Source organism: Hemibagrus wyckioides, linkage group LG19 (assembly GCF_019097595.1).
Source record: "Hemibagrus wyckioides isolate EC202008001 linkage group LG19, SWU_Hwy_1.0, whole genome shotgun sequence".
Taxonomy (NCBI): Eukaryota; Metazoa; Chordata; class Actinopteri; order Siluriformes; family Bagridae; genus Hemibagrus; species Hemibagrus wyckioides.
In genome coordinates, this window is record NC_080728.1 from 6,527,501 (window position 1) to 6,545,209 (window position 17,709).

Here is a 17,709-nt window from a genome sequence, read left to right on the forward strand (position 1 = left end):
TATTCGTTTGTGCTTTCTTTTGAAAAACATTCATTTTTGACCCAAAGGATTGTGAAAGCAATGTGCTTTAATTATCTCTAATAAATCATAACGGTAGCGAAGGTAGCTGTGTAGAAGGTTTGCATGTAAAACAGTTTCTATCTGTGTGTGTGTCTCTCGCGCTTACTCTCTCTCTCTCTCTCTCACACACACACACACAAGCACACACACACACATATTTCTGCTAATTAGTTCCTGTTTAAGATTGCAACCTCAGCTCATTAAACACATAAACAGTGGGCATAGTCTATGTTTACCCATTCATGTCCCTGACACCCCTCCAAGCTCCAAGCTACTTTTAGAACACGTACACATTCCCCTACACACACACACTCACACACCCTAGTATGTTTTTAAGTGTTGTTTCTACTCTCTCTCTCTTTCTCTCTCTCTCTATCTCACACACACACACACACACAGGACATGATTTCTGTGCGGATGGCTACAGCAGCAGCTGTGTGGAGAACTCGGAGTGTGTGAATCTGGAGGCAGGAGCCTGCTGCAGCTGCAGAGATGGCTACCGGGCAGTGAGGGATGACAGTGCATACTGCCAAGGTACTTAATGATTCGCTCAGGAAATGAACAAACCTGCCTCAGCAGATGTTTAATACCTGATATATTTCCTGGTAATTAGTTTTTTTTTATTAAGGCTGACAAAAGTTCAAAAACATATATATATATATGGACAAAATTGTTGGCAACCTTCCATTAAAGAAAAAGAACCCCACAATGGTTACTGAAATAACTTGAAACTGACAAAAGTAATAATAAATAAAAATTGAATGAAAATTGATTAATAAAAAGATATATATATATATATATATATATATATAGAGAGAGAGAGAGAGAGAGAGATAGATAGATAGATAGATAGATAGATAGATAGATAGATAGAAGCACTAAATTTTAGGTTCAGTATATTTGGTTAGGAGATTATAATAGAGATTCAGCCAGTGCTTTTTTTCCCCAGACCTTTAATTGATTTGTGCTTTTGACCGTTTTAAAGATCCGTTTCATGCAGAGTAAAGAGAAAGCAGGCTCAGAGACTTCTAATGAGAGAAAGTAGTTCCGGTGATTATACAGTTTGCCACTGAATGACTGTTTCATTACGGTCATCATCCTTGCGTGTCTAATCAATATGCACTGCTTCACATTCTGGAATACAGATGTGTGTGTCTGTGTGTGTGTGTTTCTCATATAAAGCCCAATCTATACAAGTTAAGGGCTGAATTGTACAGTGACTGTTCATACAGTATGTGTGTGCAGTAGATTACTACTGAGATTTAAAACCTCTGTGGTGTTATTATTAATCACTAAACAGTGAGTTTAAAGTAATCTGGGATCTTTTTACGGTGTTCAATCAGACACTACACACTATCTAGTGTGCTGTGTAGTGTGTGTTTACATACTGTATGTTAAAGTCATGTGCTTCATGCTCCAGGATTTTTGTGACCAGCCAACACTGCTGGATATTGCTATGGCTTTTATTTATTTATTTTAAAATTTGTGAGTTTTTGTGATTTTTTTGTTATTGGAAAAAATTCCTTCCAGTGAAGACACATCTGTAATAACTTTCTGTGAGAGCACACATAAATGGAAGAGGCTTAGGCTTTTGCTTAGTGTTTGTTAGTGTCATCTGCAGAAAAATGCTGTAATTTTGAAAAATTGCAAGCTCCTCCGAATACAGAAGAGTTTGCTCGAATTTGCTTAAATTTCCTTGATCACAAAATCAGAAGATCCTGGAAACACTGGTTAAATATTTTATTAATTTAAAAATAATAAAGGCTGTCAAGTCAATAGGAAGTGGTGTGTTTCTAATCTTGTAATAAAGCTCCTGTGTGAGTGAATGTTGCTGCTGTGCTCATTCATTATTTTTGGGTGTTGTGTTACAGATATTGATGAATGTGCAGAGGGGAAACACTACTGCAGGGAGAACACGGTGTGTGTGAACACGCCTGGATCGTTCGTGTGTGCGTGTAGCGAAGGCTACATCCGGATCGATGACTATTCATGCACTGGTGAGTACTGTAAGCTACTTTTGTTTGGTAGATTCTGTAAGAAAGTATGTGTATGCGAGTGTGTGTAGACGGACTGTGTCTCTCAACAGACACAGTGTTTCAAATCTATGAGCGTAAAGAACAGACTCGTGAACATTGGTACCTCCGAAGAACTAATTTAAAGTACAGGACTACATAGCATGCATCATCTTGAGAAATAAGATGTGCTGAGAACTTCCTGTTGCTCAGTGGATCATGCTAGAATGTTCAGTACATCTAATAGTGGGACCAAGCCACCAAATGGACACTAAATCCATCTCTTCAGTGCTCCCTGTTGCCACTGTTTCATTGCTGCAAGTCGTCATTCACTTTATTATGAAGTTTCTTCTACTGGTTGCCATAGTAATAACATTAATGAGTGTGACTAGCATTGAGACTAAAATGAAATGAGGGAGTTTTGGTTTTTGTATATAAAATTCTACAGTGTTTATATGCATGATACAGTATCATACAAGATGAAGGAGAGGCAGTGTGTGCTCTTCTCCACCGACCACCTGCGCTCTAATGTCTTCACTCCTATAGGTCATCTCTGCACCAAAGTCACTCCATATTTTAACGATTGTCACGTCACTGGACACGCCCACATCTAGTCTCTGTCGCTCATGTCACAGGAAATCACAGCTCTTATTGAAAGTGAATGATCTCTGGTGCGATATGTTGCTGTATGTGTGCGATAGATAGATAGATAGATAGATAGATAGATAGATAGATAGATAGATAGATAGATAGATAGATAGATAGATAGATAGATAGATAGATAGATAGATAGATAGATAGATAGATAGATAGATACTTTCAGCAGTATCCACGAACATAGATAATAAGGCAATAAATAAAAAATAAAATAAATTTTGTTCTAAATAAAAATATGTTTAAGGCAATATTTTTTTTTAATTAAAATATATATATTTTTTTTTTATATTTATAAGGCAATAAATAAAAAATAAAATAATTTTATTAGCTGGTAATTTTTCATTTTTCAGCATTTTTCAGCATTTTTCATCTGGTAAATTGTTTTAATGTTACGTAATGAAAAATGACTTTCATCTTAAATTAAATGATCGTTTTTAGATTTATATTTGCTGTCATGGGTCAGGGGGTCAAGTTATGGGTCCAGTTTGTGTCATGGGTCAAGTTATGGGTCAGGATTCCATCATCTGCCGTTGTGGCTCAGTGACCTCTGGGACATGATACGTTTGATATGCAAGATATGTCTTCAGTACTGTGTTCTTGATCATGATAATGTGACATGACGTAAAAGAGTACACATACGAGCACAGCTTTTGTTTACTTATTTGTTTCTTTCCCGTATAGGCACTTTTTTTTTTTTGCTCCTGGAAGTAGAACATTGTGTTCCTCCCACTGTGCAGTGTTTCTGCCGAAGTTTTTGTTTAATAAGCACTCAGCTCTGTGCCTGATCTTAATTGCACCAAGACTTTGCTAAAGACGTTTTCTTTTTGTTGTTGTGTTTCTCATTAGCTCTGCTGAGCCTTTTTTTTTTTTTTTTAAAGCCAATCATCCGCTCCGGTCAGAGCCGCCTTGCTGAATATCACGCTGTTGCTGTTCTTTTTGTTTGTAATATACGTCGCCCCGAAATGGACCCGCTTGAATAAATCGAATTGTGAAAAAGCCTGTGGAATTAAACCCTGTTATTAATGCAAGAGAGAATACTAAATTGTTCTGCTCCCCTTTTTCTTCTACTGAACCGCTCACGCCGGCGTTTAACCAATTCCAGCGAGCGTTAGCATTCAGAATGTTTATTACATTGTCCATAAAGCAGGGACTCATTAGCACTTTCAATTATTTTTATGCACAACTGCCCGCAGAGAACGGTATCTATTACTCTTTCTGATATAATAACCAGATAATCTGCAGGTTAGAAATAAATTCATTTCAGTCGGTAAAGCTGATGAATGGATTAAAGTAGTAATAGTATTTTTATTTTTTTATTGGTTAGTGTCTTTGGGACCACACTGCAAAAATGACATATGTAATTGACTATGACTATGATTGACTATGTAGCTTGGAATTATTAGAAATAAAAATATAGAAATGACTTTTAATAATCTTATATTCGGTTTGTTGTGATCTTGTGATAGGAAATCCTCGATACATTTCATTATATTCAAGATATTTTTACTTGCTAAAATGATTTGTTTTTTTTTGCAGTGCATGGACAATCAGAAACATAAAACCTTTAAAAATAGCTTATAAAGCATAAGGATAGTTATGAGGAGCTGATAATTATACAACCAGGTTATTGTAATATCTTTCTTTCCTTTTACCCCATAAAACATTTCTCTTTGTTTTTGGTATTTTGTTGCTATGTAACATTAAAGCATTTATTAAAAAGAGTGTGCAGATGTTTTTAAATTCCAGTGCGTGTGGGACAATAGGGCTAAAGTGTGCTATATTTTAATTTTTACCCCTCTGGCACATATACCAAACACCCCCATTACCACCTTAAACTATATAAAAATATAAAATAAATAAATAAAACGAATAAAAAAAAATAAATAAATAAAAATAAATAAATAAATAAATATCCGTCTGTTATATTTTTTCTGATAATAAACAGAAACTCTAATTACAAGGTGAAATATCTAATTATATTTCACATTTTTTTTAAAGACTAAAATATAAACGTCATTACCTGTTGTTTGTTCCAACCACTGCCGGAAATAATCGCCTCCCTTTCCACTAAAATCACTGCTTTACAGTTTTAATTGCTGTCTTGAACATCAGTAATCAGTGTGGATTATTTGGAAAGAATTTTAATCTGAAGTAATTAAAACTTTATGAAGGTAATTTTGATCATATTGGCTGTTGCTGTCTTATAATGGGTTTTCTTTTGTATTAAAGTATTAAATATTCTTAGTTAAAACTCTTGGGGTGGTGGAGTCGAGCTTTAAAAAAAAAAGTCAGTCATGAGCAAAATAAAGCCAAGCAAACAATTCCATAAATGTTAGGTGAAAACTGGCAGAGGTCAAGCGATCAGTGAACAGGATATCAGAGTGGGAAACTGAGGTAAAGGTCACAAAAAGCAATGAATAAATGGACTGGTATCATCAGAAACAGAACGAAAACTGAATGAATACTTCGCAGTGTGTGTGTGTGTAGGTGTGTGTGTGTGTGTGTGTGAGACTGATTGATTGAACTCAGGTGTGTTTAGTCAGTAGCTAGGTGAGTAAGCAGAAAAATGTGTGTGTGTGTTTGTTTTGTGTGTGTGTGTGTGTGTGTGTGTGTTAGAGACTGATTGAACTCAGGTGTGTTTAGTCAGTAACTAGGTGAGTAAGCAGAAAAATGTGTGTGTGTGTGTGTGTGAGACTGATTGAACTCAGATGTGTTTAGTGTGTGTGTTTAGTGTGTGTGTGTGTGTGTTTGTGAGAGAGACTGATTGAACTCAGGTGTGTTTAGTGTGTGTGTGTGTGTGTGTGTGACTGAACTCAGGTGTGTTTAGTCAGTAGCTAGGTGAGTAAGCAGAAAAATGTGTGTGTGTGTGTGTGTGTGTGAGACTGATTGAACTCAGATGTGTTTAGTGTGTGTGTGTGTTTGTGAGAGAGACTGATTGAACTCAGGTGTGTTTAGTGCGTGTGTGTGTGTGTGTGTGTGTGTGTTTGTGACTGAACTCAGGTGTGTTTAGTCAGTAGGTAGGTGACTAAGCAGAGAAGTGTGTGTGTGTGTGTGTATAATAGGAAATGTCTATATGTTTTTTCTGCGTTCTTCTCTTTTTTACAGCTATGTTAAGATTTCCATCTATCTTAAGATTTACAGCTATATTCTTTCCTAATATATCTACATCATCACTTATTATATCACTCTGTGACCTTCTGACGTTTGTATACACGGCTCAGTTGCATTTCAATTCACGAGTCATTAATATTAATGAGAACCGCTCCCCTCTAGCCGAGCCCTTCCTCTGTCCTCACACTTGAAAAATGACTTCTCTAGACTACCTCGAGTCTTTTCTTTCCTCCGTGCCACTCTACCCCTGTGAGCAGCCTTTAGGCTCTTTTTCCCAAGCAGGAATATTAATGAGCTCGGCAGACACCTGATGTTTTTTTTGTCCTTCTAGTAGGCTAGCAGAAAGGTTTTTAGCTGATGGAGGTGTGTGTAAGAAAGATAAAACATACATGTACGATGCCTGTGTGTGTTTTCAGAGCATGATGAGTGTATAAGTGGACTCCACAGCTGCGATGAGAACGCACTCTGCTTTAATACGGTTGGAGGACACAGCTGCACCTGCAAGCCAGGGTATCTGGGTAATGGCACCGTCTGCAGAGGTAAGCAACTCTAGCAATCACCTGACTAGACATCCATGAAAGCTGGATTAAAAACATTTCTAATATGTTAATGGTGATAATATCTGAGGTGCAGGGTAAATGGGAGGAGATTGAGCCTTTTGAGCAGGTCAACTACTGTATAAACAGTCTCCAGTCTCACTTTTTTCTCTTTCTTGATGTTAACAAGAGTAAATAATCTTACGGAGAAAGCAGAAAGTCTTTAGCTTACAAAGTTAGCTTAAATCGGCATGTGTTCACCTTACATAAACATCCCATAAATCACTGTATCAATCTCCATATCAACAAACAGCTTGCTTTTTTTTAAACCATTTATTATTAGCTTTTGTTTATTTGAGGTGAGCTGTTTCTATAGAAACAGTACGCATGGACATAGCGGCTGTAATATAAAAAATAATCATTCCCTCTTGACCAATAAGAACACTGTTTATCTTATTAGCACAGATAATGTTATAGACTGTCCTTTATAGTGTCTGATTCCAGATCTGCAAATACTTACTATAAACTACTCTAAAAGTTCATGGTGACCTCACACACACACACACACACACACACACATTTTTTCTTTTCAGTGCTGTATGTATGATAGGCTAGTGAGAGGCTGCGAGTAAACAGATGTCACATGCACAATGCACTAGAAATGATGACACACAACACAACGGCATTGAATCGTTTTATTTCTTGTACTACATGTGGTTAAAATGGATCATGCTCATTGTTGTTACTATAAGGTAGACAACCTTGATAAACTATTTGAAAATCCTCAAAGATTTTTTTTTTTTAAATCGATGTTTCTTAATAGGTTTGGTCCTGAGTGTGTGTATGTGTGGTTTGTTTTGTGGCTGCAGCACAGTGTGATGGATTGTGCCATAACGGAGGCTCCTGTGTGGCTCCAGACACATGCATCTGCCAACAAGGCTTTACCGGGAAGAGATGTGAAACAGGTGAGAGTGTGAGGTCTAATGCTAGGCTGAACTGGATGTGACAGAGATGTAGAGGAAACTCAAAAAATCAGCATCCATCCATGTTCTAGAAGGGTCCTTGCTTATGAATGTGGTGAGATGAAGGTATTGCATGACTCCTTTGAGGTAGAATTCTTACACACAGTGTATACAGTGCTCTCAGAATGAGGTAGAAGCTCTTATTGTCATGTAGGATGATGTCAGTGTTGGTTGATGTCTTTAAACCTCTGGTCGTTTGTCTAAGCAGGGTGTCCTATATACCAGAGGGATTGTACGAACATTAAAATAAGGGTGCTTTAATATCTGTTAGTCCGGTTCCTTAAAGTAAAAGTCATATTTTTGCTTTGTCAGCTGTTTTGTTTGCTGTCTTATTAACCAATATTAATCTTCTGAAATAAACGTGCACTGGGAAATCATAAAAATCACAAGAACACAAAGCTTCACTTGACACGTTATTAGATAATTGTAGAAATTAAGTTGTCACATGTACATTACTGCACAGTGAAATTCTTCCTTTGGATATCCCAGCCTTGGGGGTTGGGGTCAGGGCACAGGGTCAGCCATGATACAGCGCCCGTGGAGCAGGGGGTGGGTTGGGGGCCTTAATCAAAGACCCAACAGTGGCAGCTTGGTGGTGCTGCGGCTTGAACACAGCTCTTCCGGTCAACGACCCAGAGCCTTAACCACTTGAGCTAATTACCATTTTGTCATTAACATTCATTGTTTATTTCTGTTTTTTTGTTCGTCAGTCCCAATCTCACCTCACATCACCTTCACACACACAGCACTCAGATCCAGCTCAGTCCTCTGGATCACCCAATGGCATCTTGTGTAATCTTAATGAAGTGCTTTTAGAAAATAACTCTTGTCTAGAGAAGCTTTGCACAGAAATCTGTCTTAAAATTAAATATAGATTTCAGAGATAATGTTATACACTGAATTACTCCACATACCACAAACCCAAACTCTTTCACACACACATGTATATATACACAGGCATGTACACAAATCCATAGATATTTGTCCATAGTAATACTGAAAAAATGGCCATCTTGAGTATTAACCAGCAGCAGGAAGCTTTTGCTCACTGCAGTCCATCACAATGACCAAACTGATTACGATATTCATTACATGTTCATTATTTAAGGGTGCGTTATTGATTTTAAAAGGATGTAGAGCTGTGCCAAAACAGGTTAGCCAACGCCACTGTGTAATCCTGTTACAGCAGCACCCAACATATAGAGTGGCAAGACAACACCTACACACTTCTGTGTGAGTGACAGAAGACAGAAGCATGTGACAGAGAGAGAGAGAGAGAGAGAGAGAGAGAGAGAGCAGACACATGGAGAGAGAGAGAGAGAGAGGCTAATGGTGTGTGTGTGTGAAATGTGTTGGTTGCATAATTCTGGTGTTCTTGGAGAGCACAGACAATAACACTCATAAATTGACAGTTATCATTTTTTTCCTCTTGACAGTTGAGTGTATGTGAACATGTCACTCATTATGTCAGGAGTGCATTTGTTTCTGCTCTGCTTCTGTTTGACATTTCTCATCTTAACAGGATGAAAGTGTATGAGAGGCAGACTGGAAAAAACTGTCAGAAGTTGCACAGGATGAATTTCCCACCAAAAGTAGTATTTTGACCGAATATGAGTTTCTCTCTCTCTCTTTCTCTCAAGCTATAATACAAAGAAACGTGGATATCAGAATGGAAATCTATCTATCTATCTATCTATCTATCTATCTATCTATCTATCTATCTATCTATCTATCTATCTATCTATCTATCTGTCTATCCATCCGTCCGTCCGTCCGTCCGTCTGTCTATCATTTAAGTGTTAAGTGAATTAATCATTTGAGTGAATTAATCAGTGATTGTTCAGAGCTAGTTCTACAGACAATGATAATTTTACTGCAGCTGATGAGACAGAGACTGATGGTGATGATGATGATGATGATTTGTGACAAATCATTTCCTGTTGTAAACTTTGAATTTGGTCAAGTCTGTAAAAAAATGAAAGTTTTTTCGGGGCCAGTGTCCAGAATATTTGTCGTAGCTTGTTTGCCTTGCCTTTGGGAGTTTTGATTCCTGCCTCATCCCTCTGTGTGTGTGTGTGTGTGTGTGTGGAGTTTACATGTTTTCTTTGTGCTTCATGGATTTCCTCATGTTTCCTCTCCCATTCCAAAGACAAGCACTGCAGGCTGATTGGCACCACTAACCTGTCTATAGTGTGTAAATGGGTGTGTATGTGTGTGTGTGATGGACTGGCACCTCACCCAGCATGTCTCCCACCTTTTTCCCTGAGTCCTCTGGGATAGATGCCAGCTCCCCCTCAACCCTGTGTGGGTATGCACTACAGAAAATGGATGGATTAATGTTGTTGTTCCATAAGTAGATTATCACAATAATATGCAAATATTCAGAGACATGCTCATTTGTGTCCTCGTATTCTGTTGACTCAAAGACGTCCCATGAATAAACTTCATCCGTTGGCACTGAGCCATGTTTGTTAATTGTAGAAGATTTCTGTTTATTGTCAATATGCGCTTTCTCAGATTAGAGGGGAAAAATATATTAAAAACAAGAAACTATTTTCCAATATTTTTTCATGTATTTTTAATGAAAATCTACAGCAGCATGTAATGTTCTAGCTGCACAGTCAAGCAGAGACACTGAATGAACATTTCCTCCTAAGCATCTCTCTCTCTCTCTCTCTCTCTCTCTCTCTCTCTATATATATATATATATATATATATATATATATATTACATATAAATTATATATATTTATATTTATATAATATAGTGGAATTATTATTATTACTACTATTTTATTTAATTGTATTTATTTTTTTCTGTTTTTTTTCTATTTATTTATATTTCTTAACTTAGATATCGAATATTTATGTTTTGATTTCTCCTAATATGTATGGTAACGTCAAAGTCTTGTCCTGGCTTCCAAAAAAGGTGGTTTTAAAACTCAAAAACTCTCTCTTTCTCTCTCTCTCTCTCTCTCTCTCTCTCTCTCTCTCCTTTTAACTGAGATCAAGAAATAAGAGTAGGCAAGTGGAATCTGTCTTGTTCACTGGTGAAGACTGGCAGATGTCACATGACCAGGATGTCTGGTGAAACCTTAGTTCTACTCTAAGAGTTCTACTCTAAGTCTACAGCTTCATGTACTGTATCTAAACCCAGATTTTAGATTCTGGAGACTATGAACAAAGAGCCAAAGTGATCACATTTTATTCAGTCTGTTTTAGAGAAGATTGTATAGCAGTGAAAGTCTAAGGCTTTGTTGATAGAGGACGAGTATAAAATCTGATGATAGCAGACTTAACTGAATCATGCTGGAGGCTCAGTCTCACTTAGTTCTAATCTTCATAAACTTGATGTAACTTTCAGATGATTCTCCATCTCAGGGAGCTTGTTCAGGGGTTGAACAACTTTTCTACTGAACTCTCATGTTGTAATCTTCGCACTCATGACTCTGGAGTCATTCAATGATTCGTCTGTCTTTTTTTTTTTTCTTTTTTTTTTATGATTCAGCGTTTAAGAGCCATTTGTTCATAGAGCAGCACCATAAAGCTCACAGGATCTAATCCCAGTGAGTAGCTGGAAGCCAGAGCTCTCTGTGTAATTAAGACCATGCCTTAGGAGTCCCTTTGGGAGATAATGTTTTATATACAGATAGATTAAAAAAAATAGCAGATTTAGTGTTATTAACAATGAGAATTACATTCTTTTGTACAGTTTTAAGTGACTGTTTTTATTTTTTTGTTTATTTATTTTTTTTTTTTTTCTCATTTCGATGAAACAATGACTGGGAAATTAAAGATTTAAAGAGATTTTCTGTGAACATTAGGCACTAAAGCCATTTTCTAATTTAATATGTTTGTATAAATGAAATATACTGATCAGGCATAACATTATGACCACTGACAGGTGAAGTGAATAACAGATTTCTTTATCACGGCACCTGTTAGTGGGTGGGATATATTAGGCAGCAAGTGAACATTTTGTCCTCAAAGTTGATGTGTTAGAAGCAGCAAAAATGGGCAAGCGTAAGGATTTGATCAGAGCATCTTCAAAACTGCAGCTCTTGTGGGGTGTTCCTGGCCTGCTGTGGTCAGTATCTATCAAAAGTGGTCCAAGGAAGGAACAGTAGTGAACCGGTGACAGGGTCATGGGCAGCCAAGGCTCATTGATGCACGTGGGGAGTGAAGGCTGGCCCGTGTGATCCGATCCAACAGACGAGCTACTGCTGCTCAGATTGCTGAAGACGTTAATGCTGGTTCTGATAGAAAGGTGTCGGAATACACAGTGCGTGATGGGTCAGGGCTGTTTTGGTAGCAAAAAGGGAACCAACACCAATATTAGCAGGTGGTCATAATGTTATGCCTGACCAGTGTACGCATAGTGTACTTATTTTAGTGCTTAATAGTTGATACAGTAGCTGCTGTGTATGTATCATTGTGCAGCTGAAGTCCAGGCAGAAAGAAGCATCTGGAGCCTTGTCTGTTCTCATGTTCAATGCAAGAAAAGCAGGACATCATGAGACCAAGTACAGTGTGTTTCGGCACTGTTTCTGGAGGACATCTGCAGTGATTCTAATTGATTAACAAGTTACATGCACCATCGCTGTGAATCAGAGAGATGTGAGCATCTTCTTCATTTAAAAAAAAGCTGATTGTATTGACTGTTGTGTCTAAGCAGTGGGTTTGTGTTTGTGTTGCCACCTCACATATTCAGGGTCTGTGCTTCGGCCTTGAACTCACTGTGTGTGGTGTTTCTGTGTTCATGTTCATCTTCAGTTTGAGTTAAAGAATATGCCTAACCTTGACTTTTGCTAGGGCCTGCTTTTTCTGCAGATTGAAAAAAGAACCTTTAGAGGGTTTCCGAGAGAGAGAGAGAAAGAGAGAGAGAGAGCGAGAGAGTGTGAGACAGAGTGTATATGTGTGTGTGTGTGTGTGTGTGTGTAATAGAGAGAGAGAAAGAAAGAGAGAGAGAGAGAGAGAGAGAGAGTGTGTGTGTGTGTGCATGAACATATTTCAATAATACATATGTTCTGAAATAACAGAGAAAATATATTTTTTGACTTTTGATTTGTGACCAAATCTTCCACCATGTGTTTTTATTCTGGGGCATGTGGTGATTATCTGGAAAGGGGCTTAGTGTCTTTAAGTCATGTACTTGCAGTGATCATATATCTGTCTGTGTGTGTGTGTATCTGACAGACACACAATCAAAATCCAAAACCCATGTGTGTGTATATCTAAATATCTACATTGAAACTGAATCTGAAGAAAGACTGCATCTCAATTGGTTTTCTGTGGCTCTCTACCTGGGCTGTGGAAGTATTTATACTAAATTTACACTTGTGTAGGAAGCAGTGAGCCATATGGAATGGAATGAATACACACATACATACACATGTCTGTATTATGTAGAAACTGTATAGGGGGCATGGTGGCTTAGTGGTTAGCACGTTTGCCTCACACCTCCAGGGTTGCGGTTTTGTTTCCTGCCTCCACGCTGTGTGTGTGTACTTTGTGTGTTTTGGGAGTGTTGTAGGCTAATTGGCGCCTCTAAATCGTTTGTAGTGTGTAAATGGGTGTGTAAGTCTGTGTGCCTCCCCCCTACTTGTGCCCTGAGTCCCCTAGGGTAGACTCCACGCTCCCTGCAACCCTGTGTAGAAAATGGATGGATGCAGATATACAGATCTCCATTCTGTATAAACACATGCGATGTTATTTGACTTTTAGCATACTCTTGGTGGTTAAATACGTTTGTTGTGTTTCCAGTCTTCCCTTTGCATATTTAGCACCACACACTTTGCATAAAATCCATTAATTCCGTATAATTGCTGTTGAATCTTTTATGCACCGATTCCTCAGTGTTGTCAGCCGTGTTGCTGTGTTGCCAAACAAAATGCAGAGGAAACTGGAGCTAAGGAAATGTCTACTCTTTGTTTCGATTGCTTTGTTTGTCTGTCTATCAGGTGATAACACGAGCTAGACAACGAATTGAGTAAAACTTGGCTCATGAAACAACTTCACACTCACATGTCATGACTGTTAAACAGATTGTGGAGGTATTTTAGTCCTCTGCAATCTAGACAGGACAGGTTCAGCCAATCTGTAGTTTCATGCTGTATAAGGAGTCAAAATTTGCTGTTTAACCCTTATGTTATGTCTACTCTTTGGACCTGTTTGTGTATAATTGACCCAGGATATTATTGGGGATTTAAAAGCACTACAGAAATCAAGCATAAAAGTCCTTTATACATATTGACTTTATCTGAAACACCAGCAATATGGATAACATTTCTGATTAATGTTTGCAATTACTAGATCACATTTAAACCATGGGTCATTTGTGCAACTATTATAATTTATTATTATAATTTATAAACAATTATAATAAAAATATAAAAAATAAAATAAAAAAAGATATTTAAATACCTAAAAAGTGGAAATAAAATGTTTTTCAATTAATGTTTATTATTTTGAAAAATGATTTTTATTTACTATAAAATCACGGATTATTGCAGTCACCGGTGATTAAATGCAGCTCTTAAAAATGCATCCTCGAACAACAAAAGCAGAAACACTTTTGTGCGCTTTTCAGTTTGACCTGAACACCACACAAGAATTAAATATGTTTATTAGCAAAATGGTTTTTTTCCTATCTACAAATACAGCATCAATCTTATGTACGAAGCAGAGAATTTGGCTAAAAACAAAGAAAAGTCAGAATATTTGCTATATTTAGCACACTTGTTTTGTATATGTACTAACCCTAACCCAGGAACATTTTTCTTCCTCAAGTTACAGACAAAGTCAGTTTAACTTTAAAGGTACATCACTGTCCGTATGGTTGAACTATGTGTCTTTTTATAGGAACAGCAAATTCACTAGTTCTTTCAATTAAAGCCATAAAAGACATACTCTTACTCTATATACTCTCTCTCTCTCTCTATATATATATATATGTATACATTTTTCTTTTTTTTATTTCTTCCTGAGAGCCCACTACCTTCTTGAAACAATAAAACATACTCAATTGAAAAGACTCAAAGGAAAATATGCAGAAGGCATCAACAGGGAGCGTTAGTCTTTATGGCACTGAGGAATGAAAGCAAGTACCTTTTCTGAAAGGAAAATATAATAGAAACATGTGCAACCAGAAAATATTACAATAACGCTTTGATTGAAAGTTATTATCGAGTGAATAGGTTCTGAAATGAAAAATATTTGCAGATAAACTCTTTCATTACCATTTACTTGCTATTCCTGGCCTTGGTACATTTGAGCTGCATTGTAATTCTAAAAACTTGAGGGGGAGAATATGCAGCTCGAAGAAAATGCTTGAGAAATGTTGAAATTGAATTTGTTATAGTTTGGTCATATTTTTCAGAAGTGACTACTATAAAACAGTTCTGCTACCTAAAAATGATCTGTGGTTCAATCCTGAGCTCAGGTTTCTGTTTCACATGGTAGTCTGGGTTCCCTCTGGGTTCTCTGGTGTCCTCTGAAGCAAGCAAGCTACACTAGTATGGATGAGTATGCACAGTGTTTACAGTGAAGGATCCATCATGAGCTTGACAAAGCCCAGGATGCAGAAGATATACGTAATAGTATTGTTATAGTATAGCATAGTATAAAATCTGTCTTTTTTTCCTTTTAAATGAAACAGTGACAAAGATTTAAAGAGATTTTCAGTGAACGTTAGGCACTTAAGCCATTTTGTAATATAATATGTTTATATAAATGACATATAAATATACATAGTCTTAATAGTTGATACAGTAGCTGTAGTTATCCATCGAAGTCCAGGATGAAGAATCTGAAGGATCAGACCAAGTACTGGACAGTGTTTATACAGTGTGTAATAGAATCTTCAACCCAGAAATTTACAGGAACCAAAACTGATCTCATTAATGCTCTTGCAGCTGAATGATCACAAATCCCCACAGCTATGCTCTAACATCTAGTGCAAAGCCTTTCCAGAAAAGTGGAGTGCATTATAACAGCACACATAGGGGGAATAAATTCAGAAAGAGATGTACAACAAGCACATACGAGTGTCATGGTCAGGTGTGTACAAACTTTTGGCTATATATTGTATTATGGCATGTTATGTTTAGAATAGATTTAAAATATTTGAAAAGACAAAAGGGTAACGTTTCCCGTTTGTTGGCAGGATAATACTTTTAGGATGGATTTGGCCCACGAGATACTATTTAGAGATCCCTCCTGTACAGCATTACAGAAAATATGGAGAAAAGCTTCTGCAGAAGATTGTGCGTGGGTGCAGCAATTTTGTGTGTGTGTGAGTGAGTGTGTTTTTGCCTGCACTCTTGGCCTCTATCAGGGTTGATTTTCAGCATTTTTCCACATATGCAAACACTCAGCAGTGACACAGTGAAAGCACTCTGCGTCCTCAGCACTAGCTCCATCGGGACATAAAGGTGCATGTAAATCCCCTCATTAGTCCGAGGGGAGAGTGATGAGGAGATAAGATCAGATGTGTAAGTGAAAGGTGATTGAGACTGTGTGAGAGGGTGGAATAAGGGGACTTGGTGTTTAAAGAGCACTCACCAATGGTAATGGTATGACCCTGAGACTGTGCAGCTGCTTCATACATGGTTTTTACAAATGGTACTTACAGTTATGCAGTTTGATTAAATCACCAAACATATTAAAGAGAAAGAGCAGTTACAGGATCTCTGTATGTAGACTAAGTGCTCTATCTATCTATCTATCTATCTATCTATCTATCTATCTATCTATCTATCTATCTATCTATCTATCTATCTATCTATCCACCCATCTATCTATCCATCCATACATAAATCCATCCATCCATTCCCATCCATCCCTATACATCCATCATGTAGTTTTTGTATTTTTATCTATCACTTACATCCACTTATATCTTCACATAAATAAATGATTATGGGGACTTTTTCACTGAAAATAATGGTTTCAACAATGACGTTAGACCCTAAAGCTCATTTTCCTTTGTGGGGAAACAAGCCAGAAATTATGCATTGTGCCATCTAACCATGGCAGTTCCTGACTAATTAAAGCCAGCAGTTTTCACTCCGGGGTCTCTGCTTGGGAAAATCCCCTCAATCAATAGTCAACAGCCCAAATACCAGCTTGTCCTTTAAGGAAAGTGTGTGTGTGTGTGTGTGTGTGTGTAGGAAAAACATGTCACACAGGATAGATATACTTTATGTTGAGAAGTAGTCGAGAATTCTAGTTGACAGATTTGGAATATGCTGAAATCTAGCAATCTTTTTTTTTTTAATAAGGCATTTCAAGTGAATGCTATGTTGAATGCTATATAAGAGCATTGTCATTATGGATGGATGGATGGATGGATGGATGGGTAAATAGGTGGATGGGATGGATGGATGGATTGACAGATCGAATGTATGAGTAGATTGAGGGATGGACAAATGTATGGATGGACGGATGGATGGATTAAAGCAGTATTGACAAAGTATTGCGTGATTTTCCTGTGCTTCCTCAGGCAGTGTAATGTGTGAATGGGTGTGTGATTGTGTCCTGTGATGGCTTCTCCAGAGTGTCTCCCACCTTGTACCCTGTGTCCTCTGGGATAGGCTCAAGACCCTGTGTAGGATAAGCAGAACAAAAGATGGATGGATGGATGGGTTTATCGATGGGTGGATGGATGGATGGGTAGGTGGATGGATGGATGGATGGATGGATGGACAGATGGATGGATGGATATTAATAATATTGTGGAAACAGCTATGATAGAACCAACATTAGTTATTGTTTACATACAGTAGCAATAAAAACTAAGGTTTAATTGACAGTGTGGAAGCATGAAGGAAAGGGGGACAAGTCCCTCTTTTAAGCAATACTGGGAACAGAAATAAACTGCTGTAAAGCTGCAGAGAGGTGAGCCAGAGACACCATTAGCTAAGATAAGAGAAAGATCTTTGCTGTGGAAGGATTCAAATCTGAGCAATTGTAAGATCTAAGAGAATAATATTTAGAGCGGTAAGGAGTGCAGTCATGTCATGGTAACCTGGTTAAAATAATAAACACGCTAAAAGACTCATAGAGACTATTAAAGACTAATAGAGGTGCCAGATTCTATGATTTTTCCACCCTTTTGCTCTCGGCTGAAATAACTTTTGGACCAAATCCGATTAAAAATTTAACCATCAGAAAAGCAAATTCACTCAAGGTTGCAAGGATGGGAGACGAGAAGCACTTAGAAAGCAAAAATGTTTTTGCTTTTGGCAGAGGGTAGTTTCACTTTGCACCAAAATTATTTTAGTGAACACTGACCTGTGAATTCATGCTCCTC

At 37.5% G+C, this 17,709-nt stretch overlaps 1 protein-coding gene across 1 annotated transcript in view; it reads left to right on the top strand.

Annotated features, from left to right (window-relative positions):
- nell2b (neural EGFL like 2b) overlaps nt 1–17,709 on the top strand; it is a 70,760-nt gene that overhangs the window by 32,661 nt on the left and 20,390 nt on the right. Inside the window, exons 12-15 of the mRNA XM_058416575.1 lie at nt 460–594; nt 1,932–2,057; nt 6,257–6,379; nt 7,246–7,341. Coding sequence (XP_058272558.1) covers nt 460–594; nt 1,932–2,057; nt 6,257–6,379; nt 7,246–7,341 — 480 coding nt within the window. The remainder of the gene's footprint in view (nt 1–459; nt 595–1,931; nt 2,058–6,256; nt 6,380–7,245; nt 7,342–17,709) is intronic.